Genomic DNA, 27241 nt, shown 5'->3' with positions numbered 1-27241 from the left:
GGCTGACTGAGCCTTGTACAAAATGTAACAACTACATATTTTAACCTGCAGCATGTTTACACTTTTAATATCACATAAGTGCGTGATGTACTCAGAGGAAAAGGCAAAGTCTATTTTAAACATTGAAGCCTACATCACACGTTGTGACTGGTGCTAATTTGCTTGAAGGGAATTTACATGGTAAACTGCAAAGTGTTTCTGCTTGTGAAAGAAGGCTGTTGGACTTGACATTTGCAAACAAATCTTTGAAGTGATTGTGTTACGGGGACAGAGTAGTCAGGTAACCTTCCAGTCCAGGAAAAATATTCTTATCTAAATCATACCGCTCTACATGCAGAAAACCAAAATCCAGATCCAGCAAACATGCTGATTACAATTCTGTGTTTTTAAGCGGCAGTGTCTACCAATATGGCTTATGGACTACATGAGCTGCATCAACAATTTCTGTTGCCATTGTGACTGTTTTGAATACAAGAATCAGCTGATTTAAATTTTAATACTGGTATCTCCAAGCATTTGTCTTCATTTGGTATTTAAAATTAGGTAAGAAAACATAAGCAACTGTCTCAGAAACTACAGTATTAGTTTAAAAGCCTGTTAGCACTAGAAATAATGGCTTTAAAAAAAGGTTCTTTTTGCGTTCTTTTAATATGATAGCAAAAAGAGAAATTGTGTTCTCATTATAAATGACATTTTGGTAACATTAAGATCTTGCCTTTTTAACACTATATGTTCCAGATGAAAAAGATTAAATCAAAACATCAGAAACATATCACTGAATGATATATTTTGCATCTTATTTACTTGAATGTCCTGTGCAAGGAGTGTGACTGAATGATAGGTAAGCTCAAATAGCCATCTCAAAGGACAGCTGAAAATAACAGTGCTGAAAATGAAGTGCAGCATTGAGTTACACAAGATTAAGCTGACTAATCTGCTGATTCAGTTTTGCCTTTGTATTTTGGTTTTGTCATGCAAGATCAAGAGTCACGCAGACAAACACGTAATGGCATTCCAGGCTCACAGTAACAACAACAAGCAACGGGCTGTCCCCCTTGCAACCTCTGCATCCTCCAAAGATAAAAACAGCAAAATGCTCACCAGCAGCAAGAGGCAGCAGGCTAAGGACAGGGAAGGCATGCTATGCTCTTTTTTTTGTTGCAGGTGTACTGAATTTGGTATCTTTATTGCACAGAGGTTTTTTGTTAGAGATGCTCATTTAATAAACCTCACTTCAGTTCATAGGAAGCGTAATACTGCGTATGTCAGGAGAGATCAGATTGAAATAGAGCCCTTAAAACATCTACAGAATATAAAAACCCAGCAGTATATTCTTCTATAACGACTATGTCTTGGGCAGTCCAAAGATATCAAACTCTTATGAATGCTGATGGATTAAGAAAACTGTCAGTGGAGCCTCTGGCAAATTTAACCCTTGCCCACGGTGCAAATGGGAGCCTATGCATTGCTCACAGAGACAGCTGCACAAGGACTACCAACCCCATGGGAGCTGCTCTCCCAGCAGAACCCACCAACACCGATGGTGAGGGTCAGGACCAGCACGGAGGAAACCTGTGGGTGGTTACCCTTGCATTCCCAACCTTGAGCAAATCCTTGGAGGATTGCTGGGAAGGGCACAGCAGACACGTTAGCATGAGAGCAAGCCATGCTAGTGGGATTGCAAAACACAAGACAAAGTCAATGTCATGAAAGGGTACTCTGTGATTGAAACACAAGAAATAAAAGAGTCCTTCCAAAGCAGGAATCATATTAGCTGAATACATTCTTTTTTTTTTTTTTTTAATATGAGAAATAGCAATGACTAAAATCAGAGAGTGATACTGCAGAAATGAACATGTTGCAGGGCAGCTGGCATAGCAGGCTCTCCAAACTAAAAAGATAATGAAATAAAGCCTCAACCCGTACTGCAAACATTTCAATATTTTCTCTTTCCCTCTGGAAATGATATGGCTGTGTCATTATCCAGGCACATCTCTGGTTCTACCTAAGCTGCTAAACGTATGCTGATGGAAGGATGTGTCTTGCCTGCAGTGAAACTGGAGGTTCAGGCCAAAATGAACCTGGGAAGCAGTTTGAGAATGAAATAAAGGCTCTGTAGACCTCGGTTCATGTCCTTGAGCTGCCACTCACGGCTGTGACATGGCATTTGATCTCTGTGTGCATCGTTTCCCTATCTGTGGAATGCAGACAATTACATTTATTTTTCTAGGTGAAAGCACACTGGGCATTTCCAGCTGAGTAGTGTAAGAGTTTAAAAAAATAGCTGAAGGATGAGAAGGGCTCTCAGGCCAAACACTTTCATCAGCATTTTACTGGATAGACGAAAAGGATTGGCAGGTAAATGGAAGGGTTTCTTTCTACTAGTTGTTCATGATGTGAAAATATAAAGCAGAGAGATCTGGTTTTGTGAGGGTTTTTCTCCCCTCTGTATTATGAATTTATTAGCGTTAGAGCAGTATTTAGTGCAAGAAGAGGGACTGAGACCCCATCATGCTAAACAGATACACAGAAGACATTTGTGGTTTTATGCAAGCTTTTCTATGACACAGTTTGCAGATGTGCGCATGTATGGGCCTACTGAGTGGAAGTTCAAAAGCTGGCTTATAGTGTTGACTGAGCATACTTCATTTCTTAATTTCCTAAAGAGTACCTTGTTAGAGAAATGCTGGAAATAAATCTGCAGGTGTTGGATGTTATAAAAAAGGCCCCTGCCAACCACTGAACTTACTAGCACATCTGCATTTCCTTTAGATAAGCCTCTATTTTTAAGGATGCGTCACTTGGCCAGACTCTATACTTGAACTTAGCGTTGGAAATTTTCACTTCAGGAGGGATGTCTTTTGGGTTTTGGTGGGTTTTTTTTGTTGTTGTTGTTTGGGGTTTTTTTTGTTTGTTTTCTTTTTAATTAAGCAGATCAATATGTTTGTCAATATGTAAGATCTGAAATAATTTGAGTCATATCTGCTTTAATGGTCAAAGGCTTGTCATCAAGCAAAAATTACTCATATTTAAAATTAGGGTCTTAATCTTTTATTAAAGTAGACATTTGAACGTTGTGGTTGTGGGGTTGTGTTAAAACCCAGGAGAGCAAACAACCATCTGGAAGCTTCTGGAAACTGGTCTTGCTGCATGGACGTAGTCTCCATTGGGTCAGTGTTCACACGGTGCTAAATGAAATAAAGAGGTTTGGAATTTAAGTCTAGAAGTCCATCACAGCAGCACCTCTCTCTGTTTATTCATTTGGTTCTACTTTTACCCACTGAAAATGAGCTTGCTGCTTCCTAAGTTAACTGGCTTTCCTTGGCTACCATAGAGGGTGATCATCTGTTCATCTGTCCTGTCCCTAATGATTTTTTCGATGCATTGCCGATCCAGCAAATTTGAAGGGCAGGCAGGAAAGGTGTCAAAATTCTTCAGTTCCTAGAAGTTTTGTGCGAAAATAAAAATGAGCAGAGGAAAAAGATGCTTATTGCCCCTATGGGTAGAAAAGGCTCACCCTCATCTTGTTCTTTATCAAGATAATCAGAGTATAAGAAAGATCCTGTAAGCGTCCCAGTCATGGGAAAAGTTTCACTGATGGTTTGTATCTCAGGAGCTGTAGTCAAGACCCAAAGCCATAGGATATCAGGTTTCATTAATTTCAGTGATCTCACCACTACTTATTTGCTTGTTGGTAGCTGTGTTCTGTTTTATTTTATTCCTCCAAGAAAATCTAGGAACAGTAGGACATAAAAACTTAAGTCCTGTTTCAAAATCAAATAGAAATATCCAGCTTAATAGCTTCATACTTTTCAAAAGATGATTGTTTGACTTCTGGTCTCTTGCTTATTTAAGGCATCATGGGCTTAAAAAGGAAAAATATGCATAACCATGTGACAAAGCAAATGCACCAAAGGAAGATTTATTCAGTTTTCAGAAGATCAGCAGCAGTGATTCACCCCTCTTGGCTGGGCTGGAGTGCAATATGGTCAACTGTTTCCCCCAGGGAGGAAGAAAAGATGAAAGTCCCACACTGCTGCGATGGCCATGCAGGGAGCAGTGACCTGTGCCAGGATAGCTCCAGCCAGTGCACCAGGTACAAAGAAAACTTCAGCCTTAACTATCACTGTTGTTGTTGTAGGGGGTTCAAGTCAGGCGATACAAATGTAGCTTTTAGTGGTTCAATGAAACACAGCAAAAACTTTAAAACAAGAGCACTCACCATCCAGAGACTGAATAAACAAAAGCATATTTAGACAACTGTGTGCTATTCAGCACTTTACAACACTGGAAGAAGAGAGTCCCTCCTCTTTCAAGCCCCCGCACAAATCTTGCCACAGATTTTTCAGGCTGATCTCAGAGATTTGTTGTTTTCAAAGTTAAAACAACATCAGTTACCAGATCTAGATGAGTTGAAAGGAGTTACAGACAGTATCCTTTTTATACCCTGCCCCCCTCATCCAGCTTTGAAATCTATGAAAGCAAAGCCAAATACATAATAAATGTTAGTGTTTGTTCCAGTACTTGCTCAGGCAGTCAATGTTTTGTAAGGTTTTACTGATTTCTTGGAATTTTTGATCATTGGAAGGATCAATAGGTTAGACCTTTTCTGAAAAACACCCACTGTAGTAATGTCCAAAGTGGCATTAAGCAGAGAAAAAACCTACTATCAGGTATTGCAATTGATAAAACCAATTTCTTATAGGCTTGTTTTTCATAGATTCTGGTCTGCTTTTTACTCTTTAATTATGTCTTTTTCCTTTCTTACCGATTCCATAGTGAATCTCTTGAAGAAAAACTTGAAAGCCTGGAAGCTGAAGATCTCATGTCTCATCTGTCACGACCAGAAACCTACCTAGATGAGGCGAAAAGATCAAGTAAGTAAAACTGACCAAAGCTATGGGACTGACAAGATCACTTAGTCAGTCAGTTTGAAACAATGTCTATTAATTCTTCAGTGATGGCAGTTTATCATATGTTACTTGATTACTACATTTGATAGCATTAATTTCACTGTGGTAAACATATCTATTGAAATTCCCTGAAAATAACACCTTGTTAAAAATTGCTACAGGAGAGTTTCATTTAGCTGACTGGAAGAACCCTCCATCTAACTCAATGTGGCAACTACTCACTCAGTGGCACTGAACGCAGAGCTGGTAACATTGCCTGTCCAAGTTTTCTGACACTTCAGAAGACCCTGTTTTCAGATATAACTTCAGTCTAACCATTCAGGCTGAAAATTTCCATGTCAGGTGTATTCACCAGACTGATCTTTTTTGGAAGATGAAGATACGATTTGAAGGATAAAGAGACTGGGAGCAAAAAATGGCCTGACAGGGAGGAATCCTGCGTGTAGGAGAGGGGAGGAGGGTGCAGAGAGATGGTCATACCAGGACACGGACAAGTGGTTTCACAGTTTTTCATCAGACATCTTTACTATTATATTGCATACTATTTCCAGTTTAGGACTTGCATTGCTGTGGAGGAAGGAAGATGGTAAGAGATGCTGCAGAGCCTCTGGGGGGGTGGGCAGGACTGGGACATACCTTTCACTTTGAGACCTGCTGGACTGATCTCCATGGTAGGTCCAAAGGGACAAGGAGGAAAAAAACTGACCAAGGCTTGGGGCCAGATATTGATGCTGGGAAGGAGAAGACTACCCAGAAGCCACTGCCTTTTAAGATGAGGTGGTAAAACAAGGAGGCTGGGACAAGCCACATGAGACAGAGAGATGTGGACCAGGTAGGCTGTCAGAATGGGAGACGTGGCAAAGACCTATGAGGATGAGATGGGGATCGAACAGAGGGGCCAAGGCAGAAGGGGTGTGGGAGGGAGGCCACCTCCAGATCATATCTTTTGCTTAGCTAGTCTGCCCATTTCCATTTGAGCACAGCACTGGATTCCATGAGGAAAAGCACATCTCCTCCTCTATGAGTCTTTTTTTTTTTTTTACCTTCTCTGTAAGAGAAGTCTTGTTACTTCTGTTGACCTATTTCCCCAGACACTGCTGTAGTTTGTTTATGGGTTTTGTCCAGTTTGTTTTATGTTTCCAAACATGTCATGTGGGTCTGGAGGTTTGCCAACCCTTAACATTAAAAATAACATAGAATAATCCCTGTCTCCAAGACACATGGGATTCAATTAAAAATTGCAACATAAAAGTTTTTGGATGGGATGTTACTATATCTCTTTTCCCTCCTGTTTCTGAGCCTTTAGGATACTTTCAAGTGATGTTGTCAGGAGCTCTTTTCCCATTAGGAGGACTAGACATAGCTTTAACCAGCAGGTTTCAGATTTTTACATACTGGCTGGAAAGGATCTGAGGTTCTACCAGGTATGCCACTAGCTTGGCAGCACAGGAGAAGAAATGGTTACAGGCTCTTTCCATAAGGAAAAGGTGTGTCCTTTGATACAAAGGCAAGGGTATAAGAGGAGAACTTCTCATCAACCTTAAACCAAGAATATTATGCTTGAATATTACGTTACATGTAGGAAAAAGGTGTTAGAAGAAAACCTGGGTGCTGCACTGTTTTTTGTGGACTGGGAAAGGCCTCCACCAGCAGTCAAATGAGTACCACTATCTTACAACAAAACCACAGCCACTGGCAACCCTGGATCTGACTCAACCCATGATGACATGTCTGCTTGTTGTTCAACTTTACAGCACATCTGTTCCTTTTAATGATATTATCCATCTCCTTAGGCAAAGCAGTCACCTTCGTGATTACAGGTTTATGCTATTCAAATCAAAGCAAAAAAATATATAATGGCTCATTGCTTTCTAAATCGAATGCTGACCTGAGTTCACAAGTAACTATGATTTACATTAGATTATATTTTGAATTGATGGTAATTTATTTTTCATAAGTCCAAATAGTCACAGAATATCCTTACATCTGCTATAAGAAGCTACTGAATATTATTTAATTAGTCATTTGCTCTAGGCAGCATTACCAGCATTTGTGGTTAGTTCTCAGTGGTTCAGGATGATTATATTCCCTTTCTATGTCTCCTACTAATTTCTGAGCCTCTCAGCACTACAGCAACCAACAAATAAAATTAAATATGAAAGAAATCCAGAAAAATATTTATAAAGAAATCAAGCTGGTTGAAGTTATCAGGATTGATTGATGAGAAACAATGCTGAGAAGGAAGCATATGTGGCTATCCTAGAGAGAAGAAAGGTGGTCCAATGATGAATGTGCTCGTGTGGGTTCAACACCCCGACTTGGTGACCTTGGACAAGATATTAGGGCATCATTCAGAATGGCAAATTCCTCAGGCCTTATGCCTGTGCAAGTGTTTTGTCTGGGTAAAGAGTCTTTTGAGGCTAAATACAGATTTTATGAAACTCTTGACCCAGGGACAATAATACAATTTGGGCCGTGTCAAGATGGCATCTTGACTCTGTTTCTCACCCCCTGAAAAAAAAAGAAAAAACAGTGCTTCCCAACCATCCTTGGCAATGTGTAGGTAACACTATCAGATTTATGTAAAGTTCTTATGTATGACAGTATGTGAGTGGGAGCAAGGAGTGAATAGGAAATATAAAACCCCAGAACAGATAGAGAACAATGAAAACCTGGGGAAATATGATTGCTTTCTACCCTAGGGACACCTATACCTGAAAAGAGAAGGACTAGTTGGGGCTTAAGTAAGAAAGAGGCCTAACTGAGAACAGGGTGACATTAATAGCAGCTGGGTGACAATTCAGTACAATACAGTACAATACTACAATAGCAGATTCTATTAGTCCTAAGGCTGAGGAGAGCATTTGTTCTTGTGCCTGATTATAAATACATACAATCATATTGAATTAATTGGTACAATCTAAGTGCTTGACTAATCCTAGCTCTTAACTAATAAGTATAATGAGTTGGATCCCTGTATTTTTAAGCTTTTAGAACTGGTTAAATAGTGTGGAAAGCAAATGGATTTTCAGGAACAGAATATAAAAATTGCCAATATATTGGATAATAGTCAAGAAGAAAATCTTATGGGAGGATTTTGCAGAGGAGAGGAAAGGATTCGGAAATATTTTTGCACTCTCTAATTACCTACATTTGATATTGCTTAAACTCTGTGTGATTTCATGCATAAGTCATTTAATGACCTATTTTAGATTGCCTTTTTTTTGAGTATTTTTTTTCCTTTCACAGTAGAATACACAACCTGAACAGCAATAATATAAATATATATTTTGCATGTCTAATGAATATTTTAGACAAATACTAACCAACCAGTTTTTGTGTATGCCTGAACTGGAGTTAACCTAACTAGAAAAACTCAAACAAGCAAAAGTTAATATTGTTTCTACAGTCACTGATGTAACAATAATAGTAGTTGTACACCACCATGCTGAAAATCAACTCCCTTTATGTCCAAACAATAGCGTGAATCACAGAATTCTGACCTTGATATACAAATGTGATCATGTAGTAATTATAGCTCTTGTGCTTTCTGTATAAACAGACTACTTCATCTGGAAATGCTGTAGGGTACTGCTTCATTCTGCAATTTACAGCTAATGACTGAGCAGAAAGCTTTTATATCCCAAAAAGTTTTAAAATAAAGCAGGTAGAAAAGATCTTATTTCCTGCAAATGAAAAAATTAAGCTGGTTATTTGAACTACAGGGAATCAAGTCATTCCTCTATCTATATTCTGTTTGAAAAGCGTATCTTACAAATTTAAAGATTGTCTCTAAAATCATATTTTGCAAAGGTTACTGAAGCTATTTTCACGGGCGAAATACAGAATTAAATTACTCAGTCCATGTGATAACTGACATGTTCTTGAACAACTGTGAGATTAAAGAAAATGTCTTTCATTTCGTGCCAAAATCTGCTTGTTCTGTTTGTGTCTATGTTGGTATCATCCAAACAGGATGTGACAAACATATGTTCTTTGGCTTCGCCCTAATCCATGATTTGGATAACACTATTAGGATGAGGTCTAACAAACTTCAGTGAAGCAAATCCAAGGATATTTGTCTGTGGACAAGTTACCTCAGACTTGATTTCAGTATGTCTTAGCACAGAAGCTCCGTCCTGACCTCATACATTAGCTGTATGTGTTTTCAGTGCTTCCATAAAAATGCACCATCAAAATACGAGCATGCTTATAGGCACAGGCTGAATCCTGAAAGAAGTAACAATGGAAAAGTCATCACTGAATTGTCCTAACCCAGCATAGAGCCTGAGGAGCTGACTGACATCCTCTTGATGATCAGTCCCTAATTATAATAGTATCTGAGAAATGCCAATTGCTCAGTTTTTAATCTATTAAATAATTACAGTGATGACATTAGATAACTAATTTCTTAACCAAAATTTTGTTTGGTGCCTGAAGTTCTACCAAAGTTCGTAAGTATTACATCAATAGTATAGATTTTTTTTTTTTCAGGAAAAATGAAAACCTCAAGAAATACCAAGATAGCTTTCTTGAAATAAAATATATTTCCCTTAATTCCATCCTGATTGGCATGAATTGCATTACTTTTCTCTGATTCTTTATGAATAATGCCTGGAATTACCATTCCAGTGTTTTACACTGGGTTGATGTCAGGTTGAGAGGGTTATTAACCCTCAGGTCACTCCACCGAACTTTTAAATATATTGGCAAAGTATGAGCTTTCTTCCACTCATCTTGAAATACCCATGTATTTGAATATGTATGGAAAATCAACTTAAAAATTCAGATAGTTTCTTGGACAGTTCTCTTAGAAATAACAACTGATTAAAAAAGAATCTAGTTTTAGGAAATGGCGTTACTGTTAGAATGGAAATTAGTTCTCCATCCTCATCTGATATGATCATCATATGATTATGAAATGAGCATGGCAGAATATATGGGCTGTGCAAGCGCTATAGAATATTTATATTGGACAGCTCAAATGTGGTTTAGGATTTCATGCTGCAAATTCTAAGACTCAACAGTTTTGTAATATATCACCACCACATGATGCCACAACACATTGCTATAGAGGGCCAGAGGGCTTACGTGTACTTGTTTGGTAATTTTCTGCAGTCTCATTCAAAGGTGAATTTTCTTTAAGACTCAAATATATGACAAAGAGATTTGTGTAAGTATTTAGACTGAAGGACTCTCTAGTCTTTGAAGCCTGTCTTTTGTTATTTGTCTAAGGGCTTCAGGATGATGGTATTGTGAGTTAAATCTCCTTGTATCCACTTAAGAGTGACCTTTTTATCACTTCCAACTATATCCATCGGCTGTTTCTTGGGCTCAGGGAAGAATTTTCATTTTGTGGAGGCAGCAACTTAATCAGAGTGTCTGTTGCCTGGCTTCAGACCTCTGAAGAGCTTTCACTGGTCTCGTCAAGGGTATTCTTTTTGTATTTCGTTACAAGGCTGCCATCCACAGTCCAAGATTTTGAGTTACTTACAATACACCTCTGAAGTCTGTGAGGGGCTAATAACACATAAGACTGCTTCCCACCTTCTCTGTAAGGTTAGTCACTGCTTAATTATTTTCTCAGTACGTAGTCTATAACAAAATATCCTGTACACAGTATATGGATAATAGTTTAATAATATAATCTGAATGCAACACCAAGTCCTCTTGTCGCTGCCTCCACTCATTCTCAATAGCCACTGATTGTGGCCTGAATTCACTATCAACCTTTTTCTGGATGTGTTTTTAGGAAGGAGTCATAAAAATTGGAAACTAAACCTGTTGTAGCTGTGTTGAAGATCAACTTGTCTCTGCATGAAAAGTCTGGTGCATCTGAACTTTCCATGTCCTTCCTACAGCAGCTTTTGTACTGTGTTGGCAGCTCTCAAGCAAAGCACACCTTCTGCTTCTAGCCTTCATTGATTAGTCAGGCACTAGTAAGGTCTTGCATTATCCTTGTGTCTGAACACCTCACAGAAATTAATGAATAGATTTCATATATATTTGTAGGATGGCTATATATCCTTGTGGTCAAAGACTGGCTCTGTACTTGAGATGCCAGACTGAAGATGAGCACATCGGGCAGAAGCCATGAACCAGAGCCCGATGTGCTCATCTTCAGTCTCGCATCTCAAGTACAGAGCCAGTCTTTGATCACAAGGATGACTCCATGGTGCCTTCTGCCAACCCCTCTTGTCTTGGTACCACTCTGCCCTTCAAAGTGCTGTGTTTTTTCATGCCTTCCCCTTCGACGTGTGCCAAGCAGTACCACTCTCCTACTTAACTGCCCTGTGAAAATGTCATGCATTTTGGCTGATATAATACTGCTAGCCACCTTGTCCTTCAGCTGAGTGCAGAACTATCAAAGCATGTCTACAAAATATCCCAAAATACAAAGCACATAGAAACCTCAATACAGGAATACAAAGATGTTCCTAAATAGTCTCTTCTTTTGTTCTTCATGTCTGTATCTGCCCCTACAGTGAGCCATGCACAGATCCATGAGATCTTTGAAATTGTATGTACTATTTACATAGGAAAAAAAGAGATTAACTCAAAGTGACAGAACAGAGCCCTTAAAATTTGATCCAAACTCAATCCATGTAAATGGGATTCTTTACATCCACTTTAGTGAGCTCTGACTCAACTTTTTGACTGTAAAAGTGGGGTGTATCTGACAAAGTGTCTTTGCCTGGGTTGTTCACCCCAGGCTGCCTTTATCCTTACTGATTATATAGTCAGTACAGACAACTGAAACTAGGCTGCAGCTCACCTCATCCTACAAAAGTAGATGTTTAAAATAGAGATACTAAAGTAGATGTCTACAAAGGTCAGATGAATCACAGCCTAACCTGCCTCATTTTACTGACTAAGAGAGAGAGTAGGGTGCCCAGCCCAGAAGTAGAGACTTACCCCAAAGATGCTGCATGCCCTATTGCGGCAGGGACTTCTTATTTCTGCCAGAACCATACTGTGGGCAGATACAAGACCACACCTCTAGTTCTACCTTCAAGAAGAGGTGCCAAGGAGAAAAAAAATACATAAACCAAAATATTTTTACCAAGAGAAGAATGATGCAGCTGAAAAATACCCTCCTTTTTTTCAGTTTAATTTTATCAGTTTCTTGATCAAGTTCACATGATGGTACTTGGACTGCCTTTCTTGGTGACAGCATGAATTTATGCTGAGACAGAAGCAATCAAATCATATGGTTTTGAAGAGGGTGGAAAAGCATTGAGACTGAGTGTCTCCATGCCCTGATGGTAGTTAAAAATACTGAATAACTCACACATTACACTCTCTAAATGTCTCCTATTATTTAATAAATCACAAATAAATAAATTTTTTGTAATGTATTAATTTGTTAAACTAGATAATGAGTTGCTAGTATCTCAGCAAGTGACAGTGAGATGACTATTTCGGATGCACTCAGATGTGGTTGTCTCATGTTATAGAAAGTAGAAATCTGCATGGTGGGAATCTTGAGGTTTCTTCTGCCCTTCTGCAGCTGTGGAGCTGAGCTGCCTGCTCAGTGAATACTTGCCAAGTGTCAATGTTAAAAAAAGAGAAAATAAAAAGACAACTATTTCGAGGGGCAATTATCTAAATGAGCTGGAGAAACCTGGGATGACTAAGCCCCCAATCTCTGGAGAATTTGTTCTGAGCACTTTGATGAATTTTAAAATGGTATTGCATTCTGGGTTTTAATAACATAGCCTTGCTCTTCTTCTGGCTCTAGGCAACTACTGTGAAGTCCATTTTTTACAAAAGCCTAAGGAAACTGAGTTAATAAGGCAAAGTGACTAAACTCACTGCTGCAGAGCTGCCAGGTGCCTGAGAGCAGGCAAGAAGGCAGGTGTGTGCATTACCTTCAGCATTGTGCCGACTGAGGTGGTCCTTTTTATCTGTCATATTATGGATGTTTCAGTTCAGCAAATAAAATTAATTAAAGAGGGAAAGAGTTTCAGTATCTCTAGCACAATCAGTGGTAATTTATGCAGCTTTGGTTTCCTTCCTCTGATATATTCATAAGCTGAGTATGGATCTTCACAAAACAAAACACATCTCTGATTAGAAAAAACGCCAACACCAATGGGAAACATCAGTCCCCATCACCGGTTTAAGTTTTAAGTTGGTTTCTTCAGTGAACAGTGCTAGAAGCACAAATGTTTTGCTGCTTGAGGTTGGAGTCACAAACATATCTGGCACTGAAATACCAAGCCAAATGTAGTTTCTGGGTGCCTTAGTCCCTGGGAAAATTCAACAGTCTGAGTCAGCTGGCCCATCTTTAGCCAACACCTGGAAGGCTGGACACTTACAAGTGGGTTCATAGAGCAAAACACAGAAAGAAGGAGGCACCTAAACCACCTAACAAGGAACATGAGAGGTGCAACTGTGCTTTGATCATAGCCTTTGAGAATTCAGGGGTATCTGTCTCTGTAGCAGACCTGTAATCATGAATCTGCCCCTGGAGGTGGGAACTGAAGTCAGCCCTTCATATCTTGTAAAAATGTGATGGCCCCTGTAGCTCTTGAGCAGTTAGTAGCACTGTTTGTTGGGGAGGCTCCATGTTCAGCTCCCTCCTCTGCCTGAGTGGGACCAGGATTTCAGACAGCGCCTGTCCTCTCCTGCAGGCCCCTAAGACCACTCTGCAAGGCCTAGAAATTGTTAGTAGTTAGAAAACAATCAAGCTAAATCTTCCTTTGTGAAAAACAAAATCAAAACTGTAGAGCACTGTGAATCTAACTCAGATTTTTTCCAGGGAACATCTGATCCAATTTAATTCAGTAAATCCCATTCCAGTCATTAATCTCCAGCCAAATTTTGTTTTATATTTTATTGCACATTATGATTTACTGCACAGCTCTCTGTTCATTATTACTTAGAGAAGCAGTTGCTCAGATCCTCTTTCTCTTGATCTCCTGATCAGGAAAATACTGCGCAGATGTGAACAGAAGTAAGACTATTACTCCTCTGAGAGAACTCTTCCCCAATTAAAAATAGTGTCTGTGAGGGAAATTATGATCTTGCAAATAGCTTTCTTATAAGAAAGACTACATTAACAGCACAAATGAGGACAGGTTTCCTGACATCAGATCTACTGTTTGCTGCAAAAACAGTTAATATTGCACAAATATCCTGTGAGGGCTTAAAAATGTTGAAATCCCACATATGTATCCTTCAGTTCTTAGGAGAACCTGATCTGCCCAGCTCATTCCAGAATTAACCTATTTCCTTTTTGGGAAACAAATATCTTGTTTGTTTTTGTCATGCACAGGAAAGGACAAAGCAGAAACATATTTTATTGTGATAACTGCTGTTGAAACCAGAGGGTGTTGCCAGTGTTCACGCAGATGCTGCATGGTCACTGTGGTCCTTCCTCCTCCCTTGCATTGTATCTGTGGAACCAGGGCAAAACCCACAGCAGTTTGCATCTGGAGTAGGAGCTGGACAAGACTCTTCAGTTCTGGTGTTCGTGACCATCACTCATCTCCTGCTAAACCTGGTAAACTAATATATATTGCAGATGGCTGGAGGTGCTAAGGAGCGAAAGCACTAAAGGGTCCTTCCTGGGGATCTGAGTTTCTTTCCTGTCTAAGTTTATATTCTGGAGGGACCTCAGTGTCTTTCTCCAAGATGCAAATTGCCTTGTTTTCAACAGTCTGGCCCAGCTGATGATTTCTATTTAGAAAGGGCCTTGAATTATAAAAACAAATGTTCCACATCTCAGGACTGAGATACATTGCCTTACACTGGGAAACTCAAGAAGAATTGCTGAACTCTTGTCTACCGAAACCCTAATTAGTGGACCGAAATAACTGACCTCACTTTCAAAAGGACATTGAAATAATTTATCCAGGACTTTGGTATGAGAAAAGGCTCTGAATTTTAGGCAACCAGCTTTTGAAAATTACTGATTTAAGCTTTTATCTACAATGGCCAGCTTTAGCAAACAGGGTCCTCTCCCGGTATTGCTTGTCTAAGCAAAACATTGCCACTGTATTAGCAGCCAGCACTCGTATGCAAGCAATACTGATGTCAGGATATTATTATCCCCAGGAAACGCTTTTTGCATTAACATGGTGGTTTAATGGCCTGTGATATTGCAAGAAGGTATTTCTTCCAAGGAGAGAGAATTTAAGTACTGGGATAAATAACAACAGGTGTCTTTCACCTAACTGTTATTGCTCCTGCAGCCATACTGGCACATACAGGTTTGCATAAACACCAAGAGGACTTGGAAGCACTGAAACCCCACACAGGCAGCCCGAAGGGCAAATGCCCGTGGAAGCTTTTCCCCCAAGTTGTGGTGAGCACAGCACTGCACTCCCATGGAAATTCTCATTTCATCTCACAGTAGTTGTGGCTCTTCCCTTGGGGAGGAGGTAGTCAGAGGTTACAAACAGTGTCTTTTTTCTTCCAGTCATCTGCCTGTTTTTACAGTCTGTGTAGGAACACTTGAGACCTCTGTTCCTCTGTTTGTCTTGGTTGAAGGGCATTCAAACTCTTGGCGGAACATGTGCACAGACAGTGCAATTACCTCAGCCTCATTCATAGAGACCAGGCTACAAATATTGCAGAGTTCTCAGTAACACATTATTTAAACTCCATTTAAATGATCTAAATTTCCATGATACAAGTTCTTTTTTCTTCCCAGGATGTAAATTCCAACATGAATAAGATTCCCTTAAATGATAAGGTGTCCTTCAGCATCCAGCATCATAAACAAGTGTTGTCTAAGACTCCTTGTCTTCCTTAGGGTCAGTCTCAACCTGGTATCACCAACTGGGGTCACGTTCCCTCTTGTGCCTGATCTGTCTAACGGTGCCAATCTATTGTAGGAGTTTACTTGTAAGTCTGATTCTCTTGCTCAAGTTTTAGTGATTGGAGGACTTTTCTTAGGAAACTGCCAATATGACTCACAGGATATGGGTCTATTGCAGATCCTAGACTTGAGAAGGAGCTGCTTAGGGTCTTCTGGCTGTCTGGGAAATAAAACAGTCTTAAACTGGGCAGAATTAGTTTTAGAAATGATCCTTGCAGCAAGGAGGTTTCTGGCTGAAGAGGAGCCTAACAGCCAGGCTGTTCTCTGCACTTGAAGGCAATGCAAGGGATGACGTATAGGAGTTTATGATATACCATGTGCATACATGTATATACCACCCTATAGGGGGGACTGCATAATTACTGTTCTGAGCTTCCTAAGAACTCTGGGAAGAAAAACATAAATTTCAACAGTCAAGCGAGTTCTCTAATTCAGACCAGGTGTCAGGTAAACTGTCATATGGCTCCAGCATAGAGGAGCAAAATGTGACTTACAACCACCTTTTCATCCTTGTTCCTGCTGCTACTGATGCCCTTTAAGTCTAATATTTTCAATGGTAAGGAAATTTGTTTCAACTGAGCCAAATCCCATTTGTCTGTCTAGGTGGTGAGAACAAATACCAGCTGTAGATCACCTTGGTTCAGAAGTAGATTTTTAACCCCATCCTGCTCAACAAGTGAACATGACAGCTCCTTCTCAACCACAAATTCATAAACACAGAAAATAAAAATGATAGTTTAAATGACCCCGTGAGATCTGGGATTCTGGCTAAGACCTATCTTACCACCGATTAAATCTGGAGTCAGATTGTGACATTAATTTAGGACAAGTGTAAGATCAGAATTATGCCCTGCTGGTTGATAATAATTTAAAAGCTCTACATTTAATGTAGAATTCTGGTACTCATTAGTTTTAAAAAAAAATCTGCAAAAAATATTCTACTGAGGTAGAGATCCTCTTTGTTCATGAATATAGATAACTACTGAATTGTAGGTATTTCTGATCCTGACAAGCTTTACTAAGTACTCAGCTACTAATTATGAACAGGAATAAAAGGATACCTACTGAAATAATGATTAAATGATATGCACCTACAACTTGCCTCTGATCAGATGGATGGAGCCAGTATCCCACATCAGCAGAGAATGCAGTCTTACACATTTTATGAGAAATATACCATTAAGTAAATGATTATATCAGTAAGTATGTTAATTTGGGTCACTACTGAACTGCTTGGATTTGAATGCAGAAGGAAAGTAGCAATATAGTTCAACACTAAATTAGATAAAATAAACGTATTTAGATAAAATAAACGAGTTCCATGGTGCTGGCATAATTTTATTTACTCACAAATAAATCTGGAATATTTCCACTAAATTTAGTTTGTAGCACTACTATAAATCAGGTAGGAGACTAGGATTGGACCCTCACTGTCAGTAATGATTTAATAACTGTAAATTCAGGAAAAAATTTCTTCCATGAATTTGTCTATGCCTTTTTTTCTACCAATTTGCTGTATACATATAAGCCTTTTTTAATGGATGCTTAGAGGCTTAAAATGTCTATTAGTTTAAGTAGAAAAAAGCCTACAAATCCATGCTGCAAATATCTGCAGGACAGGTACATCCGAAGCATGAGCTCTGACTCAGAAAGTCCTCCAGCTTAGACAGTGGAAAGCTGGGACCATAATCTGGGAAAATACTGCTACATGTCCTCCCTGTTCAACTCCTGCATCCTACACATATGTCAGCCGCTGCCGGAGACAGGAACCTGAAGTGTTGGCTCAGATGTTTTTATGTTCTTCTATAGAACCATAATATTATGCTAAGGGCTTGGTGTTAATGCTGAATCTTAGATACCATAAGACTGGTCTGAGTGCCTGAGATGTCCTGCTGCCTCTCTGGCTGGCAGTTCTGGCCAGAACAAAATTGCTTTCTATGCATTTGGCCAACTGCTATAAAAAAGGCATGCAGCTGCACCAGCCTTGGCAGCAGACATCTCCCTCTTCTTGCCCCAGTAGTTTTGAGGAGCACATCAGCTGTGTGACCTGTATTTCCCACTTACATGCTCCTTTCTGGCTACTCCAGGGATGAACAAGAAGAAAGGGGAAGCCAGCCATGCTTCTCCTGCTGCTGATCTGGGCAGTGCCATGCAGTGAGTTGCCTGTGGTCACATCGGAAAGCAGTGCCACAAGGTGGTAATCCCAGGGCTCTCAGTCAGCCACTCACTAAAAGCTGATTTCTTTTCTCTCCAGACTGGAGAATAGATATGGAGAAATGCATGTGGTTGCGGATCCTCCCAGGACCCTGGGGCACAGCTTGGTTTCTAGCTGCAATCCTACTCCATCCCTGTGCCAGAAGGCCACAGCTCCAGCTGCTGTAACTGAGAGAGAAGAGACATGCCAAGGCCTTATTTGCCCTTTCTCCCAAGCAGGTTGAATTTTCAACCTTAAGGCCACACTCCGAAAGTCATTTGCTTTCCTGGATCAGGGGCCATTCTTGTGATCGTACAGATAAAGTATTTTTACCTGCTGAATTACAAACAAGGCTTGCAGCTGGGTGAAGAAGATTAATTGCGCTATTTTATTTGCACAATAAACACTTGGGAACATGTGTTTGCAAGGAGAGGGTCTCCTAATCATGGACTAAGGATGCACTGTAAATGGATGGAAATTAAAAGCCCAAGATAAACCACTTGCAGAATGTCTCACGGGCATCTCCTCCCATGGGGAAATGTTGCAATCTTCAGTTTTATTAGTTTCTTTAAGCCCAAAATTCTTTAAAACTGGATGTTAGTGTAGCCCCATGGCTCTGTGATAACGAGCGCTGTGGCACCATGTGGGTGTTGGGATCTTTACCCCCACAAGCACAACTGCTCATGTCTTGTTCGCACATTACCTCCCTCCAGCCTTTCCTCCCTGCCCAACAAATTCATATTTGAAGGATGGAAGAGCTCGAATGGGATGTTTTACCACCCCGAGCAGGGTTGCTCCTTGCCGTTCCTCCCTGGAGCCTGGATCTCCAGCCCCACACTGCCCGCCTTTCAGCACCTCCCCTGGGGATCGCCCAAGGGTCTCAAGCACACTCAGCCTTGTGGCAAAGCTTCTGTAATTTGTTTGTTATTTTTCCTCTAGCTTTATTTATGAAAGCTGCGTGCCGAAATGCCCTACCCTCATTGCCACCCCTTTTCTCTCCGTTTTGCTTCCTGCCGGGTATTTCACCCTGACACACCAAATAAAGACATAAAACAGAAGGTGGGGAACATCTAGCCCTGGCTGCAGAGCATTGACAAGAAGAGAAGCTTGTAGAGATAAAATCAGTTTTTTCCCCCTCTTCACAGGACCTTGCTGCGGGATGTTCAGGGCTTCCTGCCACAACCCCTGGGATGGCCAGCAGCCCCTGGCCAGGGCTCTGCTCTCCCTAACGCAATTACAGTCTGCAAACATTTAAAGGCAGTTTCTTTTGAGTTAGCCACATGCTTCAAATTGTTATGTGGTTAACCGCTGAGAACAAACCCCCACACAAATACCTACGGATCAACTTGCTCGAGCCAGGGTGGTAGAGGTGGGGGCGGAAGGGGAGGGGGGAGGCTTCCTCATTTTGCTTTTGATGAGAAGAAAATAGAGTTTTCTTTTGACTTTTCCAAACTGCTAGCAACCACTGCGTCACAGTGTGCACTGATCGTTGCCGTTTGCACATTTGTTCGCGTTTACTGCTGATGAAAAGAGCCTTGTTCAGCAGCCGTGGACATATACGCCACGGGCCAAGTCCTCCACTGGTGTAATCAGCTCATCTGGTGAATGAGAACTGAAAATGCGACCTCCTCTCCGTGTGTGTCGTGCAGACACCAAGCCAGGGGAAGACTTCTGCGCTTTGACATTGCCCTATCCCATGTCCCTTAACTCTTATAAAAGCTGAATACTTTTCTGCTGACTCACAGAGGCAGATGGATTTTGTTAACTCCAGCTGAGATAGAGGAGGATACATGAAAAGCATCGCTGCTTCTCAGGGGGGGCTGAACCTGGCTTTGGGGTTCAGGGGCTACAGAGTGAGGAGCTTCACATCACACCCTGTCATAATGGATGGAGCTTGGCTTGTGGGTACCACACGGGAGGAGAGCGATATGTGGTCCAGGCTGAGCCCTGCTGCTAATCAGTGTCTGAAATAATGAACTATACTGTCATTCCCTCCCCCACCTCATGCCCTCTCTCTGAAGCACTGCAGCTCCCCAAAGCCCAAGAGAGAGACTTAGAGCCAACAGCAACGAAAAAACCAAACACCCCAAAACAAGCACAGAGCTCCAAAGCCCTCAAGTAATTCCACTGCCTCTACTTAAATCTTCTTAAATTACAGTTTTTTAGTGAAATAAATTAACTTCCCCTTGCTTGCATTTCCTTGTATTTGTGAGGACTATGAAGCCACTGAGGAGCAAATTGTCTTACAAACCCAATCCTACATGGGGACAGTTTCCAAACACGATTGGCATCACTCTTCATGTAGCGCTCATGAAAGTGGACCCAAGTGGAAATACAGATAATTATTTTGCCATGGGCCAACTTTAAGATCCATCTTATTTTAATTTCTAAAATGGCAGATTAAAGACTCTACAAGGTGGCTTGGAGAGTCTTGAGGGAAAAGCTGCAATCCAAACATGATCTGCTTTGTTCAGGTATGAAACAAAATTGCATTCTTTGCTTTTTGTGGAAAACAGCATGACAAGGAGGGGTTAAAAGCTTTGGATGTGGGGAACAGTTTCAGTGAAAGTGGTTTAGTTCCTCAGGTCCATTTATCATCTGAGCAGAGAAACATCACTGTGTGTATGAAGTTAGCCTGTCAAAACTGTTTATCTGTACTTCCCAACAACAGCAAGAAAGGCAGGAGGACTGGCAGTCGTGATGGTGAATGAGTTGGACACATGGAGTGAGGGCGCATGAGTTGAACCTCCTCACTGATGCAGAGAGGGAAAATGAGAGAGGGAAAGACCATTAAAGCATGAAGTGTCTAATCTTAGAGAGTTTAATGATGCAGGCGGTTACCAAAAAAAATGACCTTTTGCAGAATTCTTTCATGGGCAACTGAGTAGATAGGCCAGTTAGTCCTCATGCTGCTGAAGATACAGGAGTAAATGCCCACAGGAACAGTTACTGGGGCATGTTGGCACATTAACAGTATTGGCCATGGGTAGCTGAGTTGAGAATACTGCACTTAGATAATTCAAAACTAATGTGCTAATCACTTATTAAGGAACTATTTAGTGCTTAGTTTAATTATATGAAGAGGTATAAAAAATTCCCACAGTCTAACTCAAACAGAACCTTAAACCTATGTGAGGGCTGTCAGGAAAAAAAAAAAAGGGGGGGGGGCGGGGAGGGAAGAGAATTCAGGTTTATAAAAAGAAACATGTACACAATGAGCTGAAGGTTGTGCTTCTGCACTTCCTGGTCTGGGTGTGAGCAGAAGAGGAAATACCAAAATACCACCAGAAAAGCTATTCCCATAGCATTTCCAACATGACTGAGACCAGAAATTTCTGATAGTCCTGTAAAAAAGGGGGAAAAAAAACCCACAACTGACCCAGACCTAAGCCTCCTACTCACTGGAAAGCCGATGAAATTTCCAAAGCTAAGATATTTGGGTAGACCTAGACATGTCTTCGTATTTCCCCTCAGTCCTCATCTATACTCTGTTTTTACTTGGCTCACCGATCATGGGTGACATTTGGACTCTTCTGCCAGCTTTGAGATGAGTACATTTCTGCTGTAGCCAGTTTAATCGCATCTGTGACCACCGATCACCAAATTACATGTTAACTGCCAGGCAGGGCACCATGGTCCAGTCTAACTCAGGTGAGGGGTTCCTTGTCCTCTCTTTCATGTTTTTTGGAGTCAGTCCCCTACAATGCAGAGTACAAACCTATGTACACAGCAAGAACCAACATTTTAATGCATAAAATGCCATCAGTTTCAGTGTTGCCCCATGTTAATAATTAAAACTGAATTCCTGAAGGCTTGCAGGCAGAAAAGACATGGCTGGTCTAACACAAACCTTCCACTGATACCAGAGAAAACCTTGAAGAAGAGCAGTGGGATCACATTCAAAGGATTGTGTGGAAAGCTGGCACACCAGGCAATTAGTTTAATACTTCAGATTTGGAAGCTCTGCAAAGAATTTGGAAAATGGCTCTTTCCCTTTATTGGTATAAAAAAGGAAAGTATTCTGTCCTGCTAAACTCCAAGAATTTAAATGTTAAAGTATCTTGATTGACATGCAGTATTACATACTGGGATTCAGGACATTTTCAATAGTCTAATGAAAATCAGGGCTAAAGTAAAATTACTATAGAAAGCTGTTTTCCCTATAGATGTTTCCTAACATCTAAGCAATGTCTGAATCAAGCTTTTTTCCCTAAAATTAGAGAACCGAATCCCTGGAGCAGCTCCAAGGAGCAGCAGCTCAGGACTGTTCATTGCAACCACAGCCTCCAGCTATGGGACAGAACAAAAGTTGCAACAGTGGTGATGCTTTATCTTCCACATCTTACTCCAGCAACACTTTCATGGGTGCCAGCAATGAAATCTGCTTCCAAGAGGTCTGAAAAGAAGGCTTTTTATTTTCAAATGCTGAGTCACTGATTTTGAGACTGGTCAACTCGTTGCATTTGTGACTGCAGTTTAACTAAAACCACCTACAACTAATAATGCCATCATGGACTCCCACATCCAAAAATGAAGCTAAAACCTTAGCTAAGCCTCATGCCTGAATGCAGCTTTCCAGTTCATTCAGAGCAGCATAGCACTCAGCATTTTCCCTCCAACAACAGAAAGCCCCTTTCTGGCCTCCGGGAACATTGTTGCATGAAATACATTTTCACTCCTACTGCAAACTTATTTAAGAGACAATAGGAGAAATAGTTGGTACATGGATTCTTCTTAAAACTTAAATCTATATCAACAATAAAATGTAAAAGGCCATGGAAACATGCAAAGACTCAGAAAATTCTCATTTTTCTTTTAAGATTAATTTTTGCAGAGATTGAAACATTGCAGTTTACTCAATGGGGGCCCCATTCTGCATGTCTTTTCTTACATGAGCTCTTTTTAAAGTCACTGAGGTTGTTTACATGAGTAAAAGTTACTTACATGAGTCAGGACTCGCAGAATCTGGCCTTATACATTTTGCTACAGTAAAGTTTACCTAGATGTTATCTGGGCTGTAGAGCAGCATGTATTTTTAGGAGTTAAAAATGGACTTCAGTTGTTTTTTTGGAAAAAGTTCTAACTTCAGCTTCACCCATCTGCTTTTTGCAGTTTGCTTAGCAGCCACATTGAATGGACGCGCTCAGCCTTTGTCCCTGTCTCAGAGCTGCTCATTACCAACCACGCTCAGCCCCAATGCGCTGTAACTCACCAGGACGCGTGAAGTCTGAATTCCCATTCCAGATTTGGTCCTCAAACCTAAGGCCATTATTCCATCTCAGACTAAAACATATTCTCCCATAGGCAGCTGAAAAAGAGCATGTTTCTTCAGATCTTCTTGCCACAAAAAGATAAAATAAAATGAAATAAAATAATAATAATAAAAAATGAAATCCAATGTACGGCGATCCCCAGAGTTCTGGAGTCTAAGAGTGTTGATCTGCATCCATAAATGTCCTGACCGGTGAGGAGACACAGGCACTACAACTGGAAAGAGAGCAGGAAGGAAAACCTACCATGTGAGCAAAGTAAAAAAAAGAAAAAAAAAAAAAGGGGGGGGGGGGGGGGAAGAGAGAGAAAAAGGTCTGCTCAGTGGACAGCACTTGGGCTGATAGCAGGGATTTCAGGAAATCCAAACACTCAGACAGGAAATCTGAACACTGGATAAACATGCCATAATCTCCACAGATACAGTTAATGTGCAGCGTCTCCCGTTAACCCTTAGCCTGCCCATGGCTGAGGCTGAAATCAGATATGCAATGCCTGGAAACACAAGCTGCCCTGGGGAGCTCCAAAGTCTGAGCGCTCCAAAGTCTGAGCAGCAAGCAGCCCTGCGTTCAACCCTGCCCTCTCCTTCCCCCGCTGCTCTGGCAAGGATATTATCCTCACTTTATTTCTACATAGTGATGCTTTAGTTAAAAAGTGTATGATTTTCCTCCTCTGAGAAGGAGATGAAATTGCACCCTGAGCACTGCAACGGCAACCTGACTGAATGCCTGTGTGCCACCAACTGTGGTAGTCCTGAATTAGTTTTACCTGTTTTTTCCCCTCTCTTTTGCTGTAACACAAGATTTATATGGCTGTCTGTGAGATACTTGCAGGGTACCAGTGATGATTTACTCCAGGGCTGCTGCAGAAGGTTTGGGGGGGCACCTTAGAAATTAGAGGGAGACCATTCTAAAAGGAACAGGGGGAGTCTCAAAACTCCCTTTATGCCATTTTGTCATGGAATTGAGGATCAAACTCTGCAGTCCTCAGTAAAAGTGAGATGAAGCCTGTTTGGCTGCTTGTTTCTGGAATATAGACATTGCTCTTTGTGTCTTGTGGTTCACTCCGCATCATTAAAAACATCACTTTTTTCTTTGAGGCTTCTTAATTGATTTCTGTTATATGAACTACCTTGGTTAAACTATTAATGTAAAACTCTTAGCTAGCTACAAAAACAAGAAGCAGCAATAATATTTAGTAGAGCTGAGCCCTTGCTCCCACAGATGTGATTAGTAAAGTGAAGTTTACATGACAGTTGTCCAGTTTAAATCCATAGGACTACAAGCGCACACACACACACACAGTTAAGCCCCTGCATGTTTGGAGGATGGGGACTTCACTGTGTTTTCTGTGGGAGGACAATTGCAGGCTTCACTGCTTTTCAGAGGTTACTGACTCCTAAGGCAAGGGCCTACTTCCAAAAACGCTTCTTCTCTCTTAAAATTGACTTTTTGGGACAGTCCTGCCTAAAGCATTTTGGAAAGAAAATATCATGTCTTCAGATTATCTGGTTCTCCTAGGATAGCGATAAAAAATGATAAAAATTAGTACCTTGGATTTCACTTTGCCATTTGCTGTTGGAAGTAATTAGACACAGAGGTAATATCCACTGACTGGTGCCCTTGCTTAAGGCACTGACAATTAGCTCATCTGAAATAGCCTTAATGTAAGTCCCACATGCAATATTAACCTATATCATTATATTAAGGTACCCACTAGGAACAAAATAGGAGAGCTATAGGAAAAGGCTTCCTTCAGCACCTTCTACTACTTACAGTGCTTATTATTTCAGACAGAAGCTCTGGCAAACCAGCATCGGCTACAGCATTCCCTGGAAGTGGCCAGGCTTGGAAATCATGCCTGGTCTACTGAGATAGGTTGTGTTGGCCAAGTGACGCCATGGGGAGCCTGGCAGCAGAGCTGGAATGGAAAAATGGGGCTTTTGGGGCATCCCTGCCTCAGGAAATCTCCCCTGGTTTCCAACCCAGTTCTGAGTCAAGAAACATCTTTCAAGTTGGGTCCTCATGTTGCCTGTCATTCTTTTACTACTTTTTAGGATGCATGAGGCCAGTGATGGAGATTGGTCCCTATGAGTATGGCTGGAGCACGGGCAGCAGCATCTGTGCAATTAGCTGGTAGAACAAAGGCTTGGCTTTAGAAGCATGAAGTCATTCCCTTGCCTAGCACGTGCTACGTGAAACAAGTACTAAATGGTTGCTTGATGATGTCAGGAGGGAACTGGTGGAAAAACAGGGAAAAATTAAAACATGTCAGGGTTGGACTTTTTTTTTCTTCTTGTTCCATGTGCTTTGCCAGTGAGCTATTTCAGTTATTCACTTTTTTTCCATGGAAGTTCTTCTGTTGTCACAGGTTTTTTTCACCTTTCCTTTTCTTGTATTTTCCCCTTAGTGCCACTCTTTCCAGTAGCAAAAGGAAAGGAAAAATAGAGGAAAAGAATAAAGTGCAGCTGGGAAAAGGAGAAAATATTCATAAACCCTCAAAATACATATTTTGAAAGAAATGCCTTTTAAGATTGAGAGACTTTTCATTTGAAAACATTCAAGCAGCTCTAGGAAAAAAGGAACTGGGGGAAGTGGGATATAATTTATTACCACCAACATCTGCTGTAAATCAGTTAGAGGTAGGCAAACATTCCCTGCCAGGGCACAGTTAGGTCAAGGTGAGAGGGGAAAAGCAATAATTAAAAAGACCAGCATCCTCCAGCTACCTTCAATAGGCTGTAAGCAGAAGATCAAGTGCTTGCTGCAAAACTGTTTTTTTGTCTAGAAACATTTCAAAGGGTAAAAAAAAATTCATTGGTAAACTACCAGTTTATAAAACAGCTGCACAATTTCCATACAGAACCACAAAAAGTATTATACTTTTCTGTTTTTTTAGTTAAAAATATGTTGAAAAAAGGTTGTGCTTAGTGTGAAAAGTTTCATTTGATGAGAAATTTCTGTTGAAAAGCTCTACAGAAAGGTGTTATTGTCAGTCTTGGTAAAAGGGAGAACAGGGATAGCATGGTAGGTAGAATAATGAAGCTGACAAAAATAAACCATACAGAAACATTTCAACAGAAACAGGGTAAAGAGAAAACTTCTAACTCAGGCCAGCAGAGCTATCAAAGCTACAAAGTGGATAAAGATTCCTGAAAGGGCACAGCAGCTGCAAAAAATCCACCATCACCTGAGGAAAAAAAGCCGGTGGCCTTACTCAATACAGCTGTGAAGATGCTTGCTTTTAAATTGGAAAAAAACCTTCCATCGCATCTACCCTTGATGTACCCACAGCAGCTGAGCTTTCTTCTCACTTGCTCTATATCCCCAGGATGTAACTTTCTGTAGTCCTAGAGCTGATAACAAAATTCTCACTTCTTCCACAAGGAAATTTGTAGCTACTGAATTGAGACAAATCAGTTCATTAAAGATTAAATGTATGTGAAAGATAAAGCACATGAAATTATAATTGAGATTGTGAACAAAATGCTTGAGAAAGATTTATCATTAACCTATGAGGCCCCAAGCTCTGTTATTTTTCGTGTTTCAATAACAAGCCTTATCATTATAAATAGGAACTTTTTTTTCACTATAGATTTGAAACAAAGATCAGTTCTTTAATTTTCACTGCCCTACTTACTGGATTTGGAGAAGACTTCAACAGAATAATTAAAATATTTTGAGAAAGAAATCGCAGGTCCCAGTTTTGTCATTATTCACCCTTCAGTCACCCTGAGGCTTTACATGCTTGAAAAAAATGACTTAATATATTCACGTGAAACTAATTTACTTTCCCTTTAGAGCATGGACAGCCCTGTGTGCTCAGCAATTCTAGACTTCAGTAACTACTAGAAACTGGATGCCAGAGAAATACTGTGACATGCTTAAACAAAGTTCCCCCATTCACACTGTGACTCTATCTGGATTTACAACATATGCTAAAACTTAGCAAACATTAGAGAAAATTAGTAGAAAACACTAACCAAAAGGATTTCATAAACACTGACACAACTTACCATAAGCTATAAACACTATTTTT

General features: G+C 40.5%; 1 protein-coding gene across 3 annotated transcripts in view; it reads right to left on the bottom strand.

The window, feature by feature from the left end:
• The window catches only part of ASAP1 (ArfGAP with SH3 domain, ankyrin repeat and PH domain 1), a 157430-nt gene extending 133929 nt beyond the window's left edge, over positions 1-23501 (bottom strand). For 2 of the 3 annotated variants that reach the window (XM_074840902.1, XM_074841052.1), the window contains exons 1-2: positions 23148-23499; positions 4769-4855 (exon numbers count right to left, since the gene is read on the bottom strand). In XM_074840902.1, the coding sequence (XP_074697003.1) occupies positions 4769-4827 (59 nt within the window). In that variant the 5' untranslated portion in view covers positions 4828-4855; positions 23148-23499. Of the gene's footprint in view, positions 1-4768; positions 4856-23147 lie in introns of all 3 variants that reach the window. The other variant, XM_074840829.1, reaches the window with a different exon arrangement.
• Between the last annotated feature and the right edge of the window lie 3740 nt (positions 23502-27241).

The sequence above is a fragment of the Strix aluco genome, chromosome 1 (assembly GCF_031877795.1).
Source record: "Strix aluco isolate bStrAlu1 chromosome 1, bStrAlu1.hap1, whole genome shotgun sequence".
NCBI classification, from domain to species: domain Eukaryota; kingdom Metazoa; phylum Chordata; class Aves; order Strigiformes; family Strigidae; genus Strix; species Strix aluco.
This window is presented reverse-complemented; position numbering and strand designations above follow the sequence as displayed.